We start from the raw sequence: 24,121 nt of genomic DNA, 5'->3' as shown, positions 1-24,121 counted from the left end.
CCAGAGAGTGGCTTGGCTCAGATCCTGGTATTGAGGTAGTGTTTTATTCCCTACCTTCCTAGACCTACAGTTCTGATTAAAGCCATAATCCTACTCTACAGGTCTTGATTGCCCCCTTTATTGGCCTCTACTATGAGTAGAAAAACTGACCCAGCCCAAGCTTTAAGGGGACATTCTGATCTGCAGCCATGTCTGCAGCAAATCACTTTTCGTTTTCTTTATTGCAAAGGAAACCACTGCATTCTCCCTGCTAACCTTTCCCCCTTCCTAGCCCCTCCACCCTCACCTGCTTCTAGATCCAGAAACAGCAAGTCAGGTCTGGCTCAACATTTTTGAGTTTCCGTATTGTTTCTGTTGTAGAGAAATGTTTCTCATTTGACCTCAGTTGTGTCTTTGACATTGTCTCTTTTTGTTTAATATGCTTTATTTATTTATGCTCTGCAGTGCCAACAGCGTTTCTGAATTTATGCTACAGTGTTAACCCAGAAATGGTATTAATTGTAAAACTTTTCTCCTCGTGGAATAATAGTCAAAATATATTAAAAAGAAAGGAATAGGTCTGGAATTGATTTGTTTGAAGAGTCTATGCATTCATTGCTATTGTTTCTAAAATGTGATTTCATTTTTAATATCTGTTAATTATCTTTTGTAATTGCTATTTTTATTATAACAAATGTAGTTTATGTCTATTATAGAGCTTTTGGAAAATACAACAAATCATACACACATGCAAACCCACTCACGTACACAGTGAAAATTACTTGTAGTTCTACAGCCCAGAGCTAGCTACCAGATATTTTGGTATTCATTATTCATGTTTTATGCACTTAGCACACACACTAGCCCACATAATTAACACTTGTATTTTAAAAAACAAAACAAACCCAGTCTTGTTTTGTAGGTGAAGCTGTGAGTGCTGGAGATGCCTTATGTGAAATAGAGACTGACAAGGCTGTGGTTACCCTAGATGCAAGTGATGATGGCATCTTGGCCAAAATAGTGGTAAGTTTTTATTTTGATTGTCTTCAACGGGATGAAGATCTCTTAAGTGTGAAGTTCCTTTTATTTTTACCACTGTATTTATAGTGTTGTATTATCTGTATCTACATAATGTGTTTTTATTATTTTTAATTGTATTTTTTAAATTTATTTTTGAAAATTTTGTTTATTTGAGGGAGAGAAAGAGAAAGCACGAGCAGGGGGAGGAGGAGAGGGAGACAGAGAATCTCAAGCAGACTCCATGCTGAGCGTGGAACCCAGCCTGGGGCTTGATCTCACAAACCTGACATCATGACCTGAACTGAAACCAAAAGTCAGACGCTCAACTGACTGAGGCACCCAGGTGCCCCGTGATTGGCAAATTCTTTAACCTCTCTGTGCCTTTTTCTTCATAATAAAGTAGAATTAATAATAATATATGCACCATGGTGCAGTAGTAGAGATTGAGATAATACATACACACTCATTACAAGACTTGTCACCCACCAAGCATCAATAAATATTGCTACTTTCATTATTATTATAATTACTCAGCTCTTGGTGACCATTAGCCCCTATGTCAATCTACATGTTTATCTGATAATTTGTATGGGTTGTTTGCAACTGAACAGTAAATATCCATTCATGCCTCTATAGTTTGGTTTGTACAGAGACACTGCACCTCTGTTCGAAGTCCATTGTTGATAAGTTTTTAATTCTGAGATACCGGCTCTCCTCTGTTTGGGAATGGATACAGCACCTTCCTTTGTACATTTCACCCAAATGTTACAGTCTAATTAGATGTAGATCTAGACACGGTTTTTCACTTGTGTTTCTTACTAGAAAATCCTTTTCCCTCTTTTCATCATTTATATGCTGCTTTTTACATAATAATTATCAAGCTTCCTTTACTTGTCATCTACATTATTAACAGTGTTGAAAATACTTCCTTGGAGGAAATATGAATGAAAAGCTAAAATTAATGAGGAAAATATAAATATTCATACCAAGAATAGTTTCTTCAACTAATTTATGCAGCATTTTAAAAAAGGGAAAGATTGTTTGAATTACCATATGTAATAAACCCAGCTACATTTTATTATGTATGCTTTTGGCAAGCTGTGTTCTTGGCCCTGGCTCTGGATTGTTTGACTATGAAAGGCTTCCAGAATTGATAGCTTTTCCCACTTAGCTCCTTAGTAATGCATTTCACATTGCTAGCAATGTTAGAGGTCAGTAGTGCCTATTCATGTGGGCCCTAATGCTCTAAAAAGGTAGGGGGCTGAGGGGAGGGTATGATTAATGAGGGCTTTAGCTACACAAATGGCTACTTCCTTGCCAAAGAAAAGATTGTATGTGTATTTTAGGGCTTTAGGCTTTATTATTATTCCACATGAGTTTTGAATAATCGGAATGGGAGTATATGCATGTCACAATGTAACAGTTTTACGGAGAAAAAAAATCAAAGTGATATTAGGTGATATCCCTGGGGTTTTTAGTCTTTCACCCCTCTCTGCTCTCAGCCCTCCCACCTCCATGCAGGTTGCACCTTTGTCTTTCATTGTGGAACCGTTCTTATATGAGTACATATTATAAACTGATTTTAATAAGAATACTTATACGAGATCTTTACTTTCAGAATCAAGGAGTTGGAGATTAATCTAATTAAAAGGCAAGTGATGATAGAAAGCTCTAGTTCTTAGCTTGCACACAGTTTTTTAAACCATTAGAAATTTTAGCTATCATGTTCTTCATGGAGATTTGTTTGCCTAGTGTTTGAAAGGATTTTGTATTCTTCCCCTCCCCCTGCCCAGTTTCATATCTCTTTGTTCTCATTCGTAAGTTTTGCATCTGATTTCCATTTTATATGAAATAATATTTATTATGTTTCAGTTAGAATCAGAAAAAAGCTTAGAAGCTTTTAATAATGTTAATAAAGAATAATTGCTCTCAGTGTAGATAATTTTAGGATTTATTTCCAGTTTAGTTCAGCTAATGAGAAAGTTGTTAAATTCTTACTTAATTACTAGTAAATTGTACAAAAAACCTTGAATTTTTACACATGTATCAGTTCATAAGCTTAGTCTTAAATTAATTTAGCAGGCATTTTAAATGATGTTAATAAAGTAGAATATTAGGATGACATATTTGGGTTGTTTTTTGTTTGTTTTTTTGTTTTTTAGAGGGTTTGGGGGGAGGGCAGATGGAGAGGGAGAGAATCTTCAGCAGGCTCCACGCCTAGTGTGGAGCCTAATATGGGGCTCCATCTCACAACCCTGAGATCATGACCTGAGCCGAAATCAAGAGTCAGGTGCATAACTGACTCAGCCACCCAGGAACTCCTATTTGAAGAATTTATTAAAGATTGTCTTGTTTGGCTTCTTACATTTTAAGGTTACTATATGATTTGTTACAAACCAGGATACTTTGGGGGATGAAAAGGTTGTATGACCTTAAGATTATTTAAATGTACATAATTTTTTGACATTTTAATGTATTGACTGTCAAAACGTTCATTGATTTTTGTAACATTGATAGACCATTATTTTTCAAAATCATTTTCAAGAACAGAATTCTTTCTGAAAACTAAAATCCACGAATATTAAAGCAAAATTTAAAAAAATCCTTCCTTTAGGGACACCTGGCTGGCTGAGTTGGTGGAGCATGCAACTCTTGATCTCTGGGTCATGAGTTCAAGCCCCATGTCGGGAGAGTTTACCCAAAAAAGAAAAAAATGCTTCTTTTTGTTGATCATCCTAAAATTAAAAAGTAACAAAGAATATTTTTGATACTATTCATGTTCTTCAGTTTCTTAGCTGCATCTCACTCTATGTCACTGGTGTTTTTCTAAAGAATGTATTTTTTCTTTTCTTTTTTTTAATGTATTTTTTCAGTATGACTTTATTGTTAGGTCCTTTTCACCCTTATTTTTCATTAAATTGCCTGAGTCAACTTCAAAGTTGCATTTCATTGTTTGAAAGTTTATAGTTGAAATTGGACATTGTGAGACCTTCAATTGATTCTTCTCTGTAGACAATAGCATTTTTAATTGAGAAAATAACCCTCAAAGTTCAAAGCAAATTCTACTAAATGAGAGATATTCTCAGTTCTAATTTTTTCATGTTGAAATGGATAAATGACATATTAAAGTGGTAAATGAGTCTGTGTTCCCTCTGAATTAAAAGCTAAATGAATTGTAATCCAGTCTATATCTTCCTCTCTGTTAAGCTTGTTTTTTAAAGTAGGAGCATGATCTTGAACTGCTGTATGATAATTTTGGTCCTGTGAATGCAGTTTACGGATTTGGTACTTGGCGTATTGAATGCTACCTGTAATGTCAGATTACATTTGAATCTTGACTTGGATACCTACTGGTCTAAATGATTTTTGAACAAGTCATTTTAACCTTTCTGTGTTTCAGTTTCCTTATCTCTACTTGAATATTAACATCACTTACCTTCTAAGGTTGTTAGGAGAGTTAAATGAGTTGACAAGTGCTAGAACAGTGCCTGGCACTTGACTGCCAAACTGTTAGTCAAGGACTTAATGAGTGTTTTTTCTCCCCCTCTGCATTTTTAACTTGTCATTGATTTGTTTTCAGCTTCAGTGTTTCTTATGTATCTTCCTTTCAGACCGAAATTCATTGTGCATGTAAGTTAAAATGTTTATCTTAAAGGATATAGATAATTTCAAACTATACGATGGTTGAAGCCATGATGGAAAATACTTACTAAGGTTTCAAACCCAATCAGTCAGTCATATGACTGCTTCTCTCCCCTCACCACAGTGCACACTCCTTCTGTGCTCAGCAGCTCTCACACTATTCAATTTTACAGAAGAAAATATTTAACTTACTAATTATTTTTTAACTTCACATCAAAACACAGTTTTTACCACCACCTTTAATGGAGTGAACTCCCTCAAATAATTTCTCTGTTGGGAATTTCTGCTGTACAGATCTTGTCTCTCGACTTCCCCATCTCACATCCTCGGGGACACTGGTGAGCTTGGGCAGGCTGTCTTTAGCACATTTGCTGGTGATTCATGTCAGCCTATTGGAATGTCTCTTGTAAAGAAAGAGGCTCCATCCTAGGGGTGTGTCCCTCGGGATGGAATTCAGTCCATGTATGGGTGTTTGGAGAAGTAGGTGCCCCAGTCTTCCCACCTACTGTCCCATGTTGCTGTCTACTCCCCAGTCCCGCCAGCCTCATGCTGAGCCTTGAGGTGAGGCTTTTCCAACACTTACCAAAGGGCACCCCTCTGAAGTCCATTCTTGACCCATGTTGAGTTTGGTTTTTGTTTTAAAACAAAATTTGTATTTAACATCATATTAAATCTCATCTTTTTGATGTCATAGTACAAAAACTCCAAGTAGTACACAGAACTAAAACTTTTTATTTTAGTGTGTTGACAGACAGCTAAACAAATTGTTCCTGAGTTGTTTAGTATTTTTTCACAGCTTGCAATTCATTAGATACCCCTATATTCTATACTCATTTCTTATATATATGTTTTTTGCTTCACCGAAGCATTATTTCTGTTCTTCTCCATCAGTAATTAGTAAACTTAAAAAGCTGCCTAAATCCCATGCCTTATTTATTTTTAGAATAGCGTACATACTAATAAGCATCAAATTTAATGTTAATCAGAAATGTCAAGCCCATTTTAAAGCTATGTTCTTAGTTATAATTACTATATTAGTGAACATCCTACAGCCTCTCATTCTATTATTCATTAAATTACATCGGTAATGAGCTTTATTTAATGTAATTGAAAGAGAATAATAAAAATTTTAAAGGAATGACATTTTCTTCCAGTACTGAACTTTAAAAACGTTGTCATCTGAAGTTTCCCTAGGAACTTCTCTTACTAAGTAAATAAAAATCAGCCCTTTCTCTATAAGTTAATGTGCTGAAATGTTTGAAATACATATTTTTTTTTAGAATTCAATCTTACTTATCATTTTAACTGACATTACCTATGAAAGATTGATTAGCAGAGACACCACTGTGTTTTTGATGTACTTGTAAAAATTCACGGGATTTTATTTTATTTCTCAGCTTTTGTAAATAGATACGTATGGGAAAAATTAAGTGTAAGGAAAGACAGAAACCAACATTAACCAGAGTCGTTAACCAATTCTGTTTCTGTGATGGGATATGCTTTTTTCCAGAGACTAAGTTTACCGAATACATTTTACATTAGACTAATGTTAGTAATAGGACTAATTTAGGGTACTTAATTCATTGTGAACTCTTGGGATTCCTAAGCTATTGTAACAAGAAGCTATCTGGGAAAGACAAATAGTTGAAGTAAACCACAGTCTCCTGGTTTGGATTTGTACGGCTTGACATCAAAAGGAAGATGGTAATGATTGCTCTTATATATTTGAAAGCTGTCAGAGGAGAAATTCTAGTTTTTTTTTTCCAGGATATGGCATTAATAACTGGGGTGGGAAGTGCAGTGAAGGAAGGTATACATGGGGAGCAGTAAGAAAGGACAGTGGTGGAAGGAGGAGGCAGGCTGACTTAGAAGCAGATTTTAGCTCAAATTAAGAAATCTTTCTAATCAGTACAGAATTACCTAAACTACTTCATATGATCATGAGCCTTTCCATCTCTGCAATTATTTTCTTTTTAAAATACAGGTTGAAGAAGGATCTAAAAATATACGACTAGGTTCACTAATTGGTTTGCTAGTTGAAGAAGGAGAAGATTGGAAACATGTTGAAATCCCCAAAGATGTAGGTCCTCCATCACCAGCTTCAAAACCATCAGTGCCTTGTCCTCCACCCGAACCACAAATTTCTCATCCTGTCAAAAAGGAACACACGCTGGAAAAACTGCAGTGAGTATGTTTATTTGGATGCTGAGGTTTTAAAAAAAAAAATTACAGCAGCTTTTAGGATATTTTAATCATTATCATATTTAAAACATTTTTGCACCTTACGTAGGAAGTAGGTGATCTTCCCTTTTTCTCTTAGGTGACTGAGGCCTAGGATGATTCTTTTACTCTCATTGTTCATTCAACAAAGAAACAGTTATTGAATACCTTTCACTTTCCAGGTAGTATGAAAACTCTGCTCACCTGGTGGAGAACAAAGCAAATAGTCTGTGTCCATGTTGAACTTGAAGTAGGTTTTAGGATTATAAGATGGAATTCAGTATACCAGCCTTCATACTATGTTTCTGTCCATGGAATTCTAGTTACCGTAATTCCAATTTTAAATGTATAACTGACATAAAATGGAATTGGCATCCTAACATGCATTCCTTTACAGCTATACTGCATTTGAATATCTGACACAGACTGGAGCTCAGTTTTGGTCCTGTATAACACACAGACTTAGTAAACACCATTTCACTTCAGCCTTACATAGCTTTAATTGATGGATTCGGAAAATTTTAACAGGTTCATTTATTTAATATTCTTTGTACAAGATTACTTTTTCTTTATAAGAAAAAGTTCTTAGGAAAGGGCCTCTTAAGAACCGCTTTTGAACTTAAAACGCAGACCCTTCAGCATTTTAAAATGTTTTTCCTTAAATTACCAGTGTCAGTTCTTGTCAGTGATTTTGAAGTGCTGAGTTGTAAATTTCCGTCCCCCCACACAGCATTTCTCGCTGCGTTGCTTTAACTTCCCTTTATTTTCTCTTTCATTTACCATGGAAATCAGAAGGAAGGATCATGGAGGTACTTAACTGCTCTTCTCCTTAGGCAGAGATCATGGCATGTCCTCCATCATTCTGTAAAGATCCATCACTAGAGACTTAATGAATGTGCAGCCCCGAGGTATAGAGAAACCAGCAGACCTGGGGCACCTGGGTGGCTCAGTTGTTAAGCATCAGGCTCTTGATCTCCGTTCAGGTTTGGTACCAGGGTCGTGAGTTCAGACTCCCTGCATTGAAGCCCCATCCAGTGTGGAGCCTACTTAAACAAAACAAAACAAAACAAAACAAAACAAAAAAAACTCCTCAGACCTGTGAACTGTGCAGTGTTGGCCCACACAGTGATTTTTTTTTTTAATAAATTTTTTGAATTGGTTGTAGTTAATCTTACATTAAGAAATCTAAAATTTCAATTTCTTTTAAAAAAATCTGAAGATTGATAGCACTGAGCCCATATCATCGAGAGCTATTTCTCTGAAATACAGCAAGCACAACATTTGTTCTTCTCCATTTCTTGGTTATAAAGTTCGGGACTTAGCCCCTTTGACTCATTTTCTTTATCTGACTATATAGTCTTTTGTATTTGCTGCTTATCTAAACGTCTTACCTGAAAAGTAGATACTTAGTAGTTGTGTCACTGTTTGGTGTATCTGTTTCCATGTCTAACAATCAACTTAAGTTTTTGCTACTTACTCTCCTGGAATATATGTGAAATAAAAATGCTTTCGTGTAAATAATATGACTTTTAAAAATACATGAGTGATAAAATTCAGCAACACAAAACGAACAACCCAATTAGAATAGGCAAAGTACTACAAATATACATTTCGTCCAGAGAAGATGCGTGAATGGCCAATAAACATGCGAAGAGATGCTCAGTGTCACTAGTCATGAGGGACTTGCCAGTCAGTGCCACAGTGAGCTACCACTCCACGTTCACTGGATTGGCTCCTGTTAAAAATAGTAATAATGCGTTGATGGGGATATTGAGAAAGAACCCTTGTGCACTGTTGGTGGGAGTGTGAAATGGTGCAGTCACTGTGGAAAACAGTACAGCAGTTCCTCAGAAAACTAAGAATAGAATTACCATATGACCCAGCAATTCCTTCTCTGGGTACACACTCAAAAGAATTGAAAGCAGGAACTCACGTTGATAATTGTACAGCCACGGATAGCAGCCTTATGCACAGAGGCCAAAAGGTGAGAACAACCCATATGTCCAAAATGTGCTATATACATACAATGGAATGTTACTCAGCTTTGAAAAGGAAGGAAATACTGACAAATATATGATGACATGGATGAACCTTAAAGACATTAAAGTAAAATAAGCCACTTACAAAAGAACAAATACTCTATGATTCTACTTTTATGAGTTACCTAGACTAGTCAAATTAGTAAAGACAGTAGAATGCCAGCTGCTTGGGGCAGGGGGTGGGAAGGAATGGGGGTTACTGTTTACCAGGTACAGAGTTTCAATTTGAGAGAATGAAAATTCTGGAGATGGATGGTGGCAATGGTTGCACAACAGGGTAATTGTACTTAATGCCACTCAATTATATGTAAATTGTAAATTTTCTGTAAATTTTACCACACAGAAAAAAATGAAGGAGCAGTGTAGTTAGTTCCTCACTGATGTGTTTGATGAGGAGCCATGTGAAGTTATTAGTCAAAATAGAAGCTCTCTCCTTTTGAATATATACTCTTATTAAAAGAATATTTTGAAATAGCAACTAATTAAATTTATATGAAAATGTTTGGGTGGTAAAATAAACCAAATTAGTATGGATTAATTTATTTGACTGTGACTATGGGAATTATTTTAACTTTATTATAAATTTTTATTTTTCTAATTATCAGTAAAACTGTTGATGTTTAGGTATATTTGGTTCAAATTATGAGTGTTTATTGGTTTTCTTAATCATCACGTTTTCTTCTTAGGTTCCGTTTAAGTCCAGCTGCCCGTAATATTATGGAAAAACATGCCATGGATGCTAGCCAGGGTATAGCCACTGGCCCTCGGGGGATATTCACCAAAGAGTATGTTTGTGCTTTTTGTAATAACCAGTTCCATTAGTTATCATGATCATCTTTTTCTGGAAGTATTTAAAGAAGAGCTTATTCAGTGTTAAGTTTTAAAAGGACATACACTGTTCTTTTGTATTTTCAATTGCTTTTGTGAGTGCAGAATTGTATTCTATGCAAGAGTTATTTCGGAGTAATTACAGCATTAGTGAAAAATTGTTCTGATTCGGTAACTAAGCCAGATCCTTAGAAATAGTGATAAATGCAGAAAATTATAGGGTGCAGGTGATGAAACTTTATATTGTTTTACGTTTGTTTGAAATAAGCTTAAATCATATTTAAATTTTTAAAACCTGGAAATATCCTTTTAAAAACAGTTTCATTCTTATCTATTTGGATTTTAGTCACTTGTATGATCAAAGTGATTTCCATATGTGGTTGGCTCTTTTGGATTTTCTTTTCAATTCCACTGTCCATGAGTTGCACCTAATTTGTTCAGTACCAAACTCTTAATTATAAATACTTTATAGTAAGGTTTAAAATTTGATAGAGTTTTCCTTGTTCTTTTTCAATAGACCACTTTTCTTGGTTTATTCTTATTTTGTTATCTTTCCGAATGAATTTTAAACAATTCATTTGCCCTGCTGATACAGGGAAATGATGGTGTTTTTATTGGGATTGTATCACATTTTACAATTAACTTGGGGAGGAATTGATGTCTTGATGACCCTGAGTCTTCCTATTCAAGGATACTGATGTTTTTCTGTTTGTTTACATTTTGGTTCTTTTAATAGTGTATGAGAACAGGGGTGCCTGGGTGGCTCAGTGAGTTAAGGCCTCTGCCTTCGGCTCAGGTCATAATCTCAGGGGCCTGGGATCGAGCCCCGCATCGGGCTCTCTGTTCAGCAGGGAGCCTGCTTCCCTTCATCTCTCGCTGCCTGCCTCTCTGCCTACTTGTGATCTCTGTCAGATGAATAAATAAAATCTTAAAAAAAAAAAAGTGTATGAGAGCAGATGGTTCCTGCTCTATTGAAACTTGGTCTAGCGGTGAAGACAAAGATTAATCCTTTAGACATATGACCGATGTAAAATTGCTATAGTGGTGTGTGTTATTTTAGGAAGAGAGTGTGAGGAGGGGGCAGAAGGAGAAGAAGAGAGAGTCCTAAGCAGACTCTGCACTGAGCATGGAGCCCAGAGCAATGCTGAGATCGCTGAGATCATCACCCTGAGATGATGACTTCAGCTGAAACCAAGAGTTGGATGCCTAGCCATCTGCACCACCCAGGTGCCCCTCTGTTACATTTCTATTGGTGGTAGTAACTCAAATTTCTATTACATTTCTATTACAAATTTCTGTTACATTTCTATTATTCGTAGTAACAAATTGAATTAATATTTTAAAGCAGTATGCTTATTCCCCATTTACTATTGATAAAAAGTGATCATTAGTATCAGCTAACATTTCTTAAGTTGAGAAAGGTTATGAAATTAAGTGGCAGTGCTGGACCAAGGGACATTTTTTTTTTTTCCACTGGATTATTTTACTCTCCATTAAGGCATTGATTTAGGGCACCTAAGTGGTGGCTCAGTGGGTTAAGTGTTTGCCTTCGGCTCAGGTCACTGTCTCAGGGTCCTGAGATGGAATCCAGCATTGCATAGTGCTTCCTGCTCAGTGGAGAGTCTGCTGCTTCCTCTCCTTCTGTCCTTACCCCTACTCATACTCATTCTCTCTTTCAAATAAATAAATAAATAAATAAATAAATAAATAATCTTTTTTAAAAAATAAAACATTGTTTTATTTGGGGCATTACTTTTATGGTGAGCAATCCAGGTTTGATTCGTAGGTAGCCTCATTTATCTGTATTACAGCTGTATTGATAGTTCATCAGACATGTGTATGTGGTTCTCTTAAATGCATACCGTGAGTTCTACCATACTACCTGCGGAGTAAATCAGCTGTCCTGACCCATGACTGAAAAGTAGTATCCTAGACTGTGACGTTTTAAAGGAGTTAAAAAGTTTCACTTAGCCATAAAATGTTAAAATTAAGTATCTTTATACCCAGTTAAGCCTAGTTTTTCTCCCACATCCATCCTATTATTTGTCCCTTGATTTTATTAATCTACCAGTCTGTGTTTTAGTAAGCTTTCCATAAAAATTGGATAAAGCCACTTTTTTTGTAACCAAGTAGACTTACCTGTATTTCTGAAGGATAGGACCGAGAGTCTGTATTGAATTCATTAATCATTGATCAAGATTTGGTGAAATCTTTGGTAAAGTAATCATAGCTGTACCTTGGATTAATTCTGCCGATTTGTAGAAGATACATTGGAGCAGAAAAAACCTTGAGGTTAGGAGATAAATTAATAGGCTTATAAAGTAATTCAGGTAAAAGATAAAAAATGCTTGACTGTAGGTAAAAGAAGTAGAAGGGATGTTATTGATCTAGACAGTGTTGTAAAGACAGAATCCAGAAGCTTTCATAAAGGATCAGATGGGGAGCCTAGACCAGGATAGCAGCAAATCAAGGAATGAATTTGGGATTCTGGTCTGGATAATGATATTTTGGCTTCATAAGTGCAAGTAAGGGCTTTGGGAAACTGTTTGTCTTGGTGGAGTGAGTGATGTGTTAGCTCTAAAGCCTGTCATCAGCACAGACAAGCCCACAGGCATAGGGATCGGTGAGGTGAAGGTTATTTGCAGGTGATATTTCGGGACTCGAGAGGGAGGTTTGGTAGGTAGTAGAGCAGTAGTTATAATTGAAATAAACAGGAGGTAAACATTTAGAAGGCAACTTTTCTAGTGTTGGAGGATATCTAGGAGCTGGATAAAGAAGGTATAATCCGAGAAAAATCTTGAAGTCGGTTATTAGGTGATATTTTAGAAGGCAGTTCAGTGGTGTGACAGCAGAGGAATGAAACAGCCCTTTCTTCTTTTGCCCTTCTCTTTCCACATGTGCTTCCTATATATATGACGAACAAATAGCACTTTTTTAAAAAAACCTGTATTGAAGTTATAATAGTAATGTAATATTTATTAAGGAAAACAAAATGGTATTGTCTTGCTATATACCCAAAGGAAGCACTATTAAAGTAGAGTTATATTTTTAATATTTTTACCATCTTCCTCCTCCTAATTTCCAGTTTTATTTCCTGTCCTTATTCTTTAACTCTGCACCAGAAGAGAGTCAGCCTTTGGTCTTCAAAATCTGACACATTACAAAAGATTTCATGAGGAAAAATTGAACCTGAAGGCATGCATTATTTAGGATTTTTGCTTCGTATACTGCTAAAGATGCCTGTGTTTTAAGTCTAATATTAAGGTGGACTTCAGAAAAAACTTTGACTTGCTTTCGCCTACAGAAATATCATCTTCTGATAAGACTGAAAAATTGCAGGCTAAGCTTCCCTCAAAATACCTCAGCACAAATTCTTGAAATTTGGGGGACATCTTTGCTTCTTCCATTGTCAACTAAAAATGCAAGCAGAATAGAAGAATCAGTTCCAGCTGTTGTGGAAGTGCCTCTGATCCATTGTGTTTATGAAGTAAACTCAGTGTTAGGGTTGCTATTTTAAATGTTGCAGCGGAGCAAACATATTGCTGAAACATATTGCTCAGAATGTATGTTGCACAAACGCATACAGAGTTGACTTTGCCTTTGTATGTGATTACTTTAGAAAGCTAGTGCGGGGGTCCACAGAAACAGAATACATTTAAGTTCTTTGCCTGTAACCTAATATCTTTCGTATATCTATGTCTTAAGTCATAGCTGTAGCTAATGTTTGTATTCATATCATAGCATGAAAAACTCTGGTAGGTGTGACAGGGAAGTGTGTAGCATGTTTGCAGTGGTGTTTCTTTTTAAAACTAAGTCATAGCCCACCCAAATGAATTACTCTCTAAGGGAGCCTTGTAGAAAAGGTACTACCCCGAATAAACTGCTGGGGTTTCTTCTGCCTTTGTGCAGAAGTGTGTGGCATATTTGTTTTTCTCCTAATTTTTAGAGCTTTCAGTGCCCACCTGATTCTTCATGTAAAATCTTATTCATTATTTCATGGACAGAAATCATTAAAAGCATTCTCTGCATTATAGAAACTAAATTGTTGGCTGTTACTAAACAATAATGAACATTTATACTTTATGACGTATTTAAGTGTAAAATCAGCAGTGAAAGTTTACTGTGAAGTAGTGGCCAGAATTGCTTTCCTGTTTACTTGGTTATGATTATTGACTTCTCCTTACTTTTATTCTTTACCAAGAGCCTTTATACCCAGGAATCTTAATTACTACAAGAATGAAGCTAAATTGCCTACTTCTTGACAAAATAGTAAATAGTAGTTATGCTGATACTGAAATAAAAATATGTCAGTTTAGTGTGACCAATCTTTTCTTAAATAGACGTATTCAGACAACTGTTACTTTTGTTTGTTTATTTTTTAACTCATGCCTGAGAGTAAGCTGGTGATCCCCATATAAAGAAATGGGGGGGGGGGGTGCCTCACTGGCTCAGTGGGTTAAAGCCTCTACCTTCAGCTCAGGTCATGATCCCAGCATCCTGGGATCGAGCCCCACCTCGGGCTCTCTGCTCGGCAGGGAGCCTGCTTCCCTTCCTCTCTCTCTGCCTGCCTCTCTGCCTACTTGTGATCTGTCTCTCAAATAAATAAATAAAATCTTTCCAAAAAAATTAAAAAAAAAAAACCCAGATTAGTAATAGGTTTTGTTAGATGTATTTAATTTCCTTATATAATGGAAAGAGACTAGTAATGTTAGGCTATGACGTGTAAGAGCTCTTAAAAGCTAGATACCTTTTGTTGAAGGCATTTTTTTTTTTCTGAATCAACAGAATATATCAATGCTTATTTTTTTATATATCAATGCTTATTTTTTAAGGATTTTATTTATTTTATTTTAGAGAGCACTCAAGCAAGCAGGTGGGGAGGTGGCAGAGGGAGAGAATCGTCGATCAGATTCTCTGCTAAGCGCGGAACCCAGCATGGGGCTCCATCCCACCACCCTGAGATCATGACCTGAGCCGAAATCAAGAGTTGGTTGCTCAGTTCACTAAGTCACCCAGTCGCCCCTCAGTGCTCATATTTTTGTTTATCTGGCTAGGGTTTTAGCTTATGGCATAAATCCCCGGAAATGTTATTGGCAGCCATTTATTTCACATGTAAATGTTATCATAATTAACTGGAAAATGGTGCTTTCGGTTGTGAATATGAGTAAATTAAAAATTGACTTCCAAAGTTGTCAAAAACCTTAACAGTACATAAAGTCATTCCCTCCTAGGCCACGTAACTCCTCTTTACCCTCATTCTTCGCGTTCCCATCACTGTGTTGTGGCACATGCTCTGAGAACCAGCACTGCCTCCAGTTATGCCTGTGCTGATTTTTGTGTGATGGGTTGGAGGCCATGGTCAGGAGATCCTACATTTGGCTTTAGATGAGGTAGATCACATTTTGTCGCTCAATCTCAGACTTACTGTTAATCTGAGATGTACTGCATTCTATCCCAGTCTGTTCATGTGGAAAAAAAAAAAAATTGTTCTGACTCTGCCTTGGTTTATATTTGCATGCTGTGTGCACAGGTATGAGAAAAGTAGTAGAAAATGCACTGGCTCTGGAGTTGGCCACACCTGGGTTTGATGCCAGTCCTGGCTTCATCTTTTAACCCTCTCCTCCTTCTGCACTGCTCTTTCCACACTGACCTGCCTTCTGTTGTTAGAAGCAGCTGTATTTTCCCTGTCTAGATGCAGGCTTTCCTAGGTCTTCTTGCGGCTTGCTCCTTCAAATCATTCCACACAAATACCACGTCCTCAGGTCTTCCCTGACCATCCATCCTATTTTCAAAGAACCCCTCATCTCACCTGTCATTCATGTTGTTATTCTGCTTTATTTTCTTCATAGTGTGTCATTATCTGTCATTTGTTTGCCTGATTAATATAGACTCTCCTGTAGAATAAAGTGTCTTGTTTAAACCCTGTATCCTCAACACCTAGAGTAGAGTAGGTGCTTGAGAAATACTAACTTACACTTGGAATTTAACATCTCTGAGCCTACTTAGTCACCAGTGGATTGGGAGTAATAATACTTCCCTTACAGGGCTCATGTAAGATACATGAAGCACAATACAAGCATAAGAGACATATTTTCTCACTTTTACTCCCCTTTCAATACTTATTAGGGATTCAAGATGATAAAACGTTTAAGAGTTCTTCGTCAAAATAAAATGGAAAAAAAAAAAAGTTCTTCGTCAATCTGACCTCTCTTGTTAAATGTCAGCTATTAATTTTGAAACAAATAAGTTAGTTGTACTTAGTGTTGACTCCATGTGCCCCTTTTTGGACCAGGTATAAAGCATGGACTCCCTTCCTAAAAATGGTATGAGTACACATGGGGGGATTCCTCTAATAATGTGCCCCCAGTTGAAACCTGCCTGCCTGGGTCAATTTTCTATTATTGCATAACAAATTACTACACACATACCAGCTTAAAACAGCACCTGTTTATTATCTAACAATTCTGTAGATATTGGGGTCCAGCATGGCTGGGTTCTCAGCTCCTGGTCAGGGTTTGGCCAGGGCTAGGGTCTCATCTATTGGAGTCTTCTTTTAGGCACATGGTTGTTGGTAGAATTCAGTTCTGTCTATCAGGACTCAGTCTATCAGAATCCAGTCTTTCACACTGTGGCCCTGGTTGGCTCTTAGCCAAGGACTGGTCCCAGCTCCTAGAGGCCGCCTTCAGGTCCTTGCCATGTGCTTATCTCCACAAATGCCTGTACGCTCCTCCAGTGCCAGCAGGAGAATCTTTCTCCATTCAAGTCTCTTCTTCCAGGAATTCCTGGTTCCTTTTAAAGGGCTTATCTGATATGTCTGATCCCACCAGGGTAATTTCACTTTTTGCTTTTTGATGAACTTAATGCCAGCCGATTGAGAACCTTAATTATGTCTACAAAGTCCATCACCTTTGTCTTGTAATGTAACCTAATCAGGAGCCTATCCATCATACTCAAGCCCACCCATACTCATAAGGGATTATGTGGGCTGTGTACACCAGGTAAAATTCTATATATACAAGAATATTGGAGCCGTCCATCTCAGAATTCTGCCTACCATGTTGCCGTAAGATATTAAGTGAAAGGTTTTGTTTAGGGGAGGTTGATTGTCATTTCAAATATGCCCAGCTTGCTAGGTTTTCCCCCTCATAATTCTTTTGATAAACAATAATAAATTAACTGTTTGAGAAGTTTAAGGAATGTAATTTGCCTTTAAATTTTGTCACCATGATGTTGTTTTAGATTATGTAAAACCCTTTTAAAATTTTTCTTAGATTAAAAACACTTCTAATCTGTAAAATTTTGTTTTTGGAAAGGGTTCTTTTGAATTGTCAAATATTATAATTTTTGTAAAAGCCATTTTGTTTAAGAGAATGTATTACTTCATACCCACTATAACTTAGCATAGATTGAAAGCTTGATAACCCACACACACACACACACACACATATATACAGATATAGTAATCTAATTAAATCCCTTTAAAAACCAAAGATACCTTTAATGCAAGTTAAGTCTATTACTAGTTTAGTTTCTTTCATTCTGAATGATGCCCTGGGTTAGGTTTATTTCATTAGATGGTGCTGACAACATACTGAGCAATACAAATGGTGTGATATCCTGGCTATAAACAACGTAATCTGCACTAGAAAATCTAATAATTTAGTAAATATCCTAATAAAAGTTGTGATAAATTTGACGTTTTCTAAATGCCACGTGAAAGTTATTTGACAAGTATAAAGAACGATAATATGGTTTAATTTATGAATTGTTCAGCTACCAAATGATAGCCCGCCTCAAAAAAAGATTAATTTCCTTTATAAAGATACCTACACCCAGTGCTTTGATAAATATGAATGTTTGTTTGGTTTTTTAAAATGTCCAGATATTGTAGTGGTTCAGTACCTTCTCACCACAGCTCATCTCTGCTTTCTAAACACTCTGTTCCTTAACAGGGATGCACTCAAACTGGTCCAGTTGAAAGAAACGGGCAAGATTACTGAATCCAGGCCCACCCCAGCCCCTCCAGCCACTCCCACAGTGCCTCCACCCGCACAGGCCACAGCCACGCCACTGCATCCACGGCCAATGATCCCACCACTGTCAACTCCTGGACAACCTAATGCAGCGGTAATACCATTTGAGTAGATTCGCTTTTTTTCCAGATTTCAGTGAGAAAGAAAACAAGAGCCATTACCATCTCTTTTACAAGTGATTCTACCAATCCATTTTACTAGTGCCTGAAAGTGATAAAGAGGAAATACTCCAGATGTTTTGTTTTGCACACTCCTAGCACAAACCTGATTTGTTTGTATGGTGCTGACTTCCAGATTCATTGCCATATATGTATGTTCTGTAATTTTGATACTTTTCATGTAGCTGTTCTTGGGTGTGGCACTATTAATGGGTAGCTGCCACTAGCCCTCTTCTGTGGCTCTTTGATTCTGACTGAGGGAATGGGGAGTCTCACTGCTAGACGCTGCTAGAGACTGCACTGCTAGACATTCTTTTTCAGATACAGGCAGTGTAACAACCCTTTTTTATTGTCAAAATATTCCATTTTTGCCTCTTTTTACCTCCTTCTCTTAGTATCTTTCATGTCATTTGCTTCCAGTCAGAAGAAATGCAGGATAATCAGGTTTGTGAAAAACTGAATGGGCACTTGGGAACTAAACACACAAATGTATCCTCCTCTTTCTTCTGGAGAAGTATATCCCACTAAATTTCAAAATAGTTGCAAACAGTATAAATTCATGGGAAACAAAATTCTTTAGTGTAAATTGATGATTCATAACAGCACATACAAAATATGTGTAATCAGATCTTATATTTTTAAGAAGTAGATTATTCAAATTAAGAAGATAAACCTGACTTTGAAATTTTTATGGTATATAGAGAACATTTATTCTATTTGGACAAGTTCTCTGCCAACCTAAAGTGTTTAGTTTTGAAAATCAGGTGTATTTTTAGCTGCGTAGTTATTATTCTGAAGTGATTTTGATCTGGTCCCAGAATGGCGTGAAGGACAAAGAAGGAATCACATGTGGTTTAAGGTCCATCCTGCTTTTGGTAAAGCTCCAAGGAACAGAGAGGAAAAGCTACAGTAGAGTTACCAGGAGGATTTTATTATGTCACCTGTACTTTATATTATGAATTTTTAGGAAATATGATACTCATGTAATTTCTTTTTAAATTAACAAACCAAAGTAGAAATAGTTTGGCAGATTATCCAGTATATTGAATTACCTTTTTCTACTGCATGCCATTTGTAAGAATTTTCTGTTGTTGGTTTGTTGAATTATTGTGTGCTTTTTATTAAGAAGTGATATTTGTAACAGAAGCTGCTTACCGGTGGTATGTGTGTGTGTCTATCGCTCTGTCTCTGTTTCACACAGATACCTATGGGAGAATTATTCACAACTTGGGAGATTTCTTTCTGATCATCTTAAACATAGTAACATAAGATGACCCATTTATAACTAAAACATGAATTGTACTATTTTCTACAGTCATGTACTATAAAATTAAAACTCTTTGGGTTTCTTATATTCCTCCTTATACTAAGAATTTTTACTTGTACTTTTCCTATAGTAATCTTTAATTATTACCAAAAGCTAAGTCACTGAGACTAGATTTTAGTTATGGAGTTTGTTTTTTCCATTTCCATATTTATGGTTTAATGGACAGATTACAATTTCTTTGCAGGGCACATTCACTGAAATCCCTGCCAGCAATATTCGAAGAGTTATTGCCAAGAGGTTAACTGAATCTAAGAGTACTGTACCTCATTCATACGCTACTGCTGACTGTGACCTTGGAGCTGTTTTAAAGGCTAGACAAAGTCTGGTCAGAGGTTAGTAAAGTTACATTTACTTAATACAATACATGTGCTAACTGTTGTGAAATCCTTTGCTTTATAAAGGTACATTGTATAACTTTTTATTTCAGTTTCATCATCTGGGTGTATTTTAGTGCTAGAGAAAATAACTGGCTCACTTTTCCTATGAGAAACGAACTGGTTCCATAGTACTGAGTAAATCATGCTTTTTGGTATGATATCTGAATAAAGCAGTACTTATTAACATTTTAGAAAGTATAAAATCCCAACTGATTGAAGAATGTTTTAGATTTTCCATAGATCTTAGATATTCCTGTGCTTTATACAAGTTTTAATTTTTTATTTCTTCTTCCAAGTGAACTTCCAGGTTATGAAATTTGCAGTGTACCTTCCAGCAGTCAGTTAAAACTAAGGTTGCTGGGAGACATACAAATTTTTAACACGAACTGATGTTTTCTTTCTTTCCAATCGGTATGACTTTTATTTCATTTTCTTGCTTTATTGTACTGACTAAGACCTCTGGTACATTAATGAATGTCAGTGGTGAAAGCAGACTTTTTGCCTTGTTCTTGATCTTAGGAAAAACATTCATTCTTTAATGTCAGTTGTAGGTTTTTGTAGATTCCTAATTTTAGGTTGAGGAAATTTATATTCCTAATTTGCTGAGAATTTTAAGCATAAGTGACAAAAGTGAATTTTGTCACTTTTGTGCATCTTCTGAGATAATCTTTCCTTTTTCACTCTGTTATTTTGGTCAGTTATATTGGTTAATTTCCAGATGTTGAATTAATCTTGTTAATTCCCCATATAAAACTCAATAATCATTAATTTTCTCACCTATTTCTTGATCTCATTTTCTAAAAGTTTGCTAAGAATTGGGGCACCCAGGTGGCTCAATTGGTTCCCGGCTCAGTGGGGAGCCTGTTGCTCCTGCTCCTGCTCCCCCTGCCTGTGCTCACTTTCTCTTTCTCTCTGTCAAATAAATAAATAAAAATTTTAAAAAAAATTTTGCTAAGAATCATTATATCTGTGCACATGAAGAAACCTGTAGTTTTCTTTTCTTGAAGAATTTTTTTTTAAGATTTTTTTTTTTTTTAATTTATTTGACAGAGACACAGCGAGAGAGGGAACACAAGCAGGGAGAGTGGGAAAGGGAGAAGCTGGCTTCCCGCTGAACAGGGAGCCTGATGTGGGGCTTGATCCCCGGACTCTGGGATTATGCCCTGAGCAGAAGGCAGATGCTTAATGACTAAACCACCCAGGCACCCTCTGAAGATTTTTTTTTTTTTTCTGTATTTGTTACCAGGTCTCACAGAATGAATTGGAAAATGTTCCTTTCTCTTTTATTTTCTGAAAGAGTTTGGGTAGAATTGGTTTATTTCCTAACTGTTTGGTAGAATTCACCATTGAAGCTCTCAGGCCAGGGATTTTCTTTGAGGGGAGATTTTTAACTATGAATTTTTAAAAATAGGTGTAAGTTATCTGTTTCTTCTTGAATGAGCTTTAGTAGTTTTTGTCTTCCAAGGAATTTGTTTATTCTATTTAAGTAATGAAATTTACAGTAGTCCCCCCTCTTCTGCAGGGAGTACAGTCCAGGATCCCCAGTGGAGGCCTGCAACCCCTGATGGTACAAAACCCTGTATATACTCTGTTTCCTCCTCTGCATACATACTTAAAAGCTAGACACAGTGAGAGATTAACAACAATAATAAAATAGAACAATTTTATGTTATGCTGTAATAAGTGAATGTGGTCTCTCCGTCTCTAAATTTTGTATTGTACTCACTGTTTCAATGATTCTGTGAGATTACGTGCCCATGTGGTGAGATCACATGAAGTAAATGTCATAGGCATTGTGACATAGCATTGGGCTACTGTTGGCTATCTGGCGGTAAGTCAGGAGGATCATCTGCTTCTGGGCTGCTCTTGACCATGGATGACTGAAACTGTGGAAAGCAGAACCATGAATAAGGGGGTCTGCAGTATTGGCATAAAGCTGTTGTTCATAACAGTATCTATCCTATTATACTTCTAATGTCTATATAATCCGAAGTAAGGTCCTCATTTTCAATGTTAATAATTTGTGTCTTCTTACTTTCTTGATCAATCTGGCTGGAGATTGCTCAGTTTTATTGATCTCTTCAAATAATCTGCATTTGATTTCATTAACTTTCTCTTTTGTTTTTTATAATTTTCTTCTCATTGATTTCTGCTCTTAACCTTTATTCCTTTTTTCTGTTTGCTTTTGGTTTAATTTGCTCTTTTGTTTTCTGGTTTCTTAAGGTGAATACTGAGATCAATATGATATAATAAACCTTATTCCTAACATAAGCATATAAGGCTTTCAAGGTCCCTCTTGGCAGTACTTTAGATGAATGCCACAAAATTTGATGTATTTTATTTTTCTTTTCATTCAGTTCAAGATGTTTGCCATTTTTCCTTGTGATATCTTTTTTGATCCATGAATCATTTAGAGGTGCAAGTATATTTCCAAATATTTGGGGACTTTTCAGCCTTTCTTTTGTGATTTCCTGCTTAGCTCCATTTTGCTTAGAGAACACTGTTTTTATGATTGAAATCTTTTTAAATTTTTTTGAGATTTTATAATCGTAATATGGTCTATCTTGATGAATGTTTCATGTGTAGTCGAAAAGAATGTGTGTTCTACTTTTTATTTTTAAGATTATTTATTTATTTGTTTATTTGAGAGAGAAAAAAACAGCAAGCAGGAGAGAACATGAGTCAGGGAGAAGGGCAGAAGGAGAGTGAGAATCGGGCTCCCTGCAGCAGGGAGCCCTATTTGGGGCTCAAACCCAGAACCCTGGGATCATACCCTGAGTCGAAGGCAGATGCTTAACCAACTGAGCCACCTAGGTGCCCTCTACATTTTTTTTTTTTTTTAAGATCTTATTTATTTATTTTGAGAGAGAGAACCCACAAGCAGGGAGACGGGGAAAGGGAGAGAGAGAGAAAGAGAAAGAATCTGAAGCAGACTGTGCACTGAGTGCAAAGCCCAACATGGAGTTTGAACTCACGACCCTGAGATCATGACCGGCGCTGAAATTCTCTCTCTCCCTTTGCCCTTCCCCCCTGGCTTGTGCACTTGCTTGCACGTGCTCTCTCTCTCTCAAAAACAAACAAACAAACTGTGTTTATCCTTTTTGGGTTTCTCTCAACTTCTTGGATTTGTGATTTGTTGTCTTTCATTAATTTTGGAAAACTCCGAGCCATTAGTTTTTACTGTATCTTCTGCTCCATGTGTTTTCTTTTTGGAACTCTTGATTATAAATGTTCAACTGTTTGAATTGTCCAAAGCTCTTAGATCCCCTGTTCTTTTTTTGTTCATCCTTTTTTTTTCTTTGTGTTTCTGTTTGAATAATTTTCGTTGACCTAATTTCAATGGCACTGACTCTTTTCTCAGCTATGTTTAGTCTGTGAAGCCTAACGAAAAATGATTTATCTTTGATTGCATATTTTTTCCCCCTAACTGTCCATTTGAATGTTTTTTAGAGTTTCCATCTCTCTGCTGATATCCCCATCTGTTCATGGGCATTGTTCCATGCTTTGTCCCATACTCCAATACTCTGACATGTGTTTATCCTTCTTCGGGGGGAATCATCACTCTTGATGTTCAGTTCACTTGTTTGTCTTGTAACCTCGACTCCCTAACAGACTCAAGAGAAGTTACGATTTTGTAACTTCTCCTGCTTTTTACCCCTACCCTATTAGGGTGGGAAAAACGTTCTCTTGTGGCTTTCTACATCTTAAGTGACAACAGGACTGATATTTCAATTTAAATACAGACTTTGAAGAATTCGTATGAAGACAACCTGAGAGCTTTTAAAAGTTAAAGGAAATGAATGGAAAGCTTGCCTCACAGAAAATTAACAATATTCAAAAAGTTAATCCTAGAAGCTCCCCTTACAGGCTGTAAGCATACTTGCTTAGTCATGATATAGAGATCGTTAAGGGAATAATATTTCTGGTTTCTTCCTTTCATGAGGCAGGAAACAGTACTATTTCAGTGGAGAGATGGATTAGTTTAGTATCTTTTCATGGTTCAAGTCTGGTATGTCCTTGCAGCTAGGAAGTTTCTAGGGGGTCTCCAAAGAGCCCACGTTATTTCTCTGCAATCTTCTTTCTTATATAGTTATGCAACATTCGATAAGTATGTTTATAACGTTTTGTAATAATTTGCAAATGAAAATATTTAATATTCCCTTAGAAACTACTTCCTATTCTTCTCAATCATGTCACCAACAATCTCCTTACTATTTGGAAATTTCCATAATAAAGAGTTGAAAATAAAAGATTTTGAAAAAAAAAATCTCCTTTGTACTCTTTTGATTTCCCATGCCTGTTAGAAATGTCATGTGAGAAATTGGACATATAAGTCAAGCTCCTGATGCATTAGGATAAGAAGTAGCATTTGGAGGAATCACCAGCAAATGGATGGTATCGAAACCTTGGAACAGAAGGTTCTTGCTTGGGAAGATGTCACCATTAAGAAGAAGGGACAGAAAATGAGTGAGTGGTAGAGTGAAAGAAAACCCAGGAG

The 24,121-nt window shown here is 36.4% G+C and overlaps 1 protein-coding gene across 1 annotated transcript in view; it reads left to right on the top strand.

Annotated features, from left to right (window-relative positions):
* The window catches only part of PDHX (pyruvate dehydrogenase complex component X), a 67,758-nt gene that overhangs the window by 29,842 nt on the left and 13,795 nt on the right, over nucleotides 1-24,121 (top strand). Inside the window, exons 3-7 of the mRNA XM_046015317.1 lie at nucleotides 902-1,002; nucleotides 6,626-6,825; nucleotides 9,587-9,685; nucleotides 17,681-17,855; nucleotides 19,431-19,578. Coding sequence (XP_045871273.1) covers nucleotides 902-1,002; nucleotides 6,626-6,825; nucleotides 9,587-9,685; nucleotides 17,681-17,855; nucleotides 19,431-19,578 — 723 coding nt within the window. The remainder of the gene's footprint in view (nucleotides 1-901; nucleotides 1,003-6,625; nucleotides 6,826-9,586; nucleotides 9,686-17,680; nucleotides 17,856-19,430; nucleotides 19,579-24,121) is intronic.

The sequence above is a fragment of the Meles meles genome, chromosome 8, assembly GCF_922984935.1.
Source record: "Meles meles chromosome 8, mMelMel3.1 paternal haplotype, whole genome shotgun sequence".
Classification (NCBI taxonomy): Eukaryota; Metazoa; Chordata; class Mammalia; order Carnivora; family Mustelidae; genus Meles; species Meles meles.
This window is presented reverse-complemented; position numbering and strand designations above follow the sequence as displayed.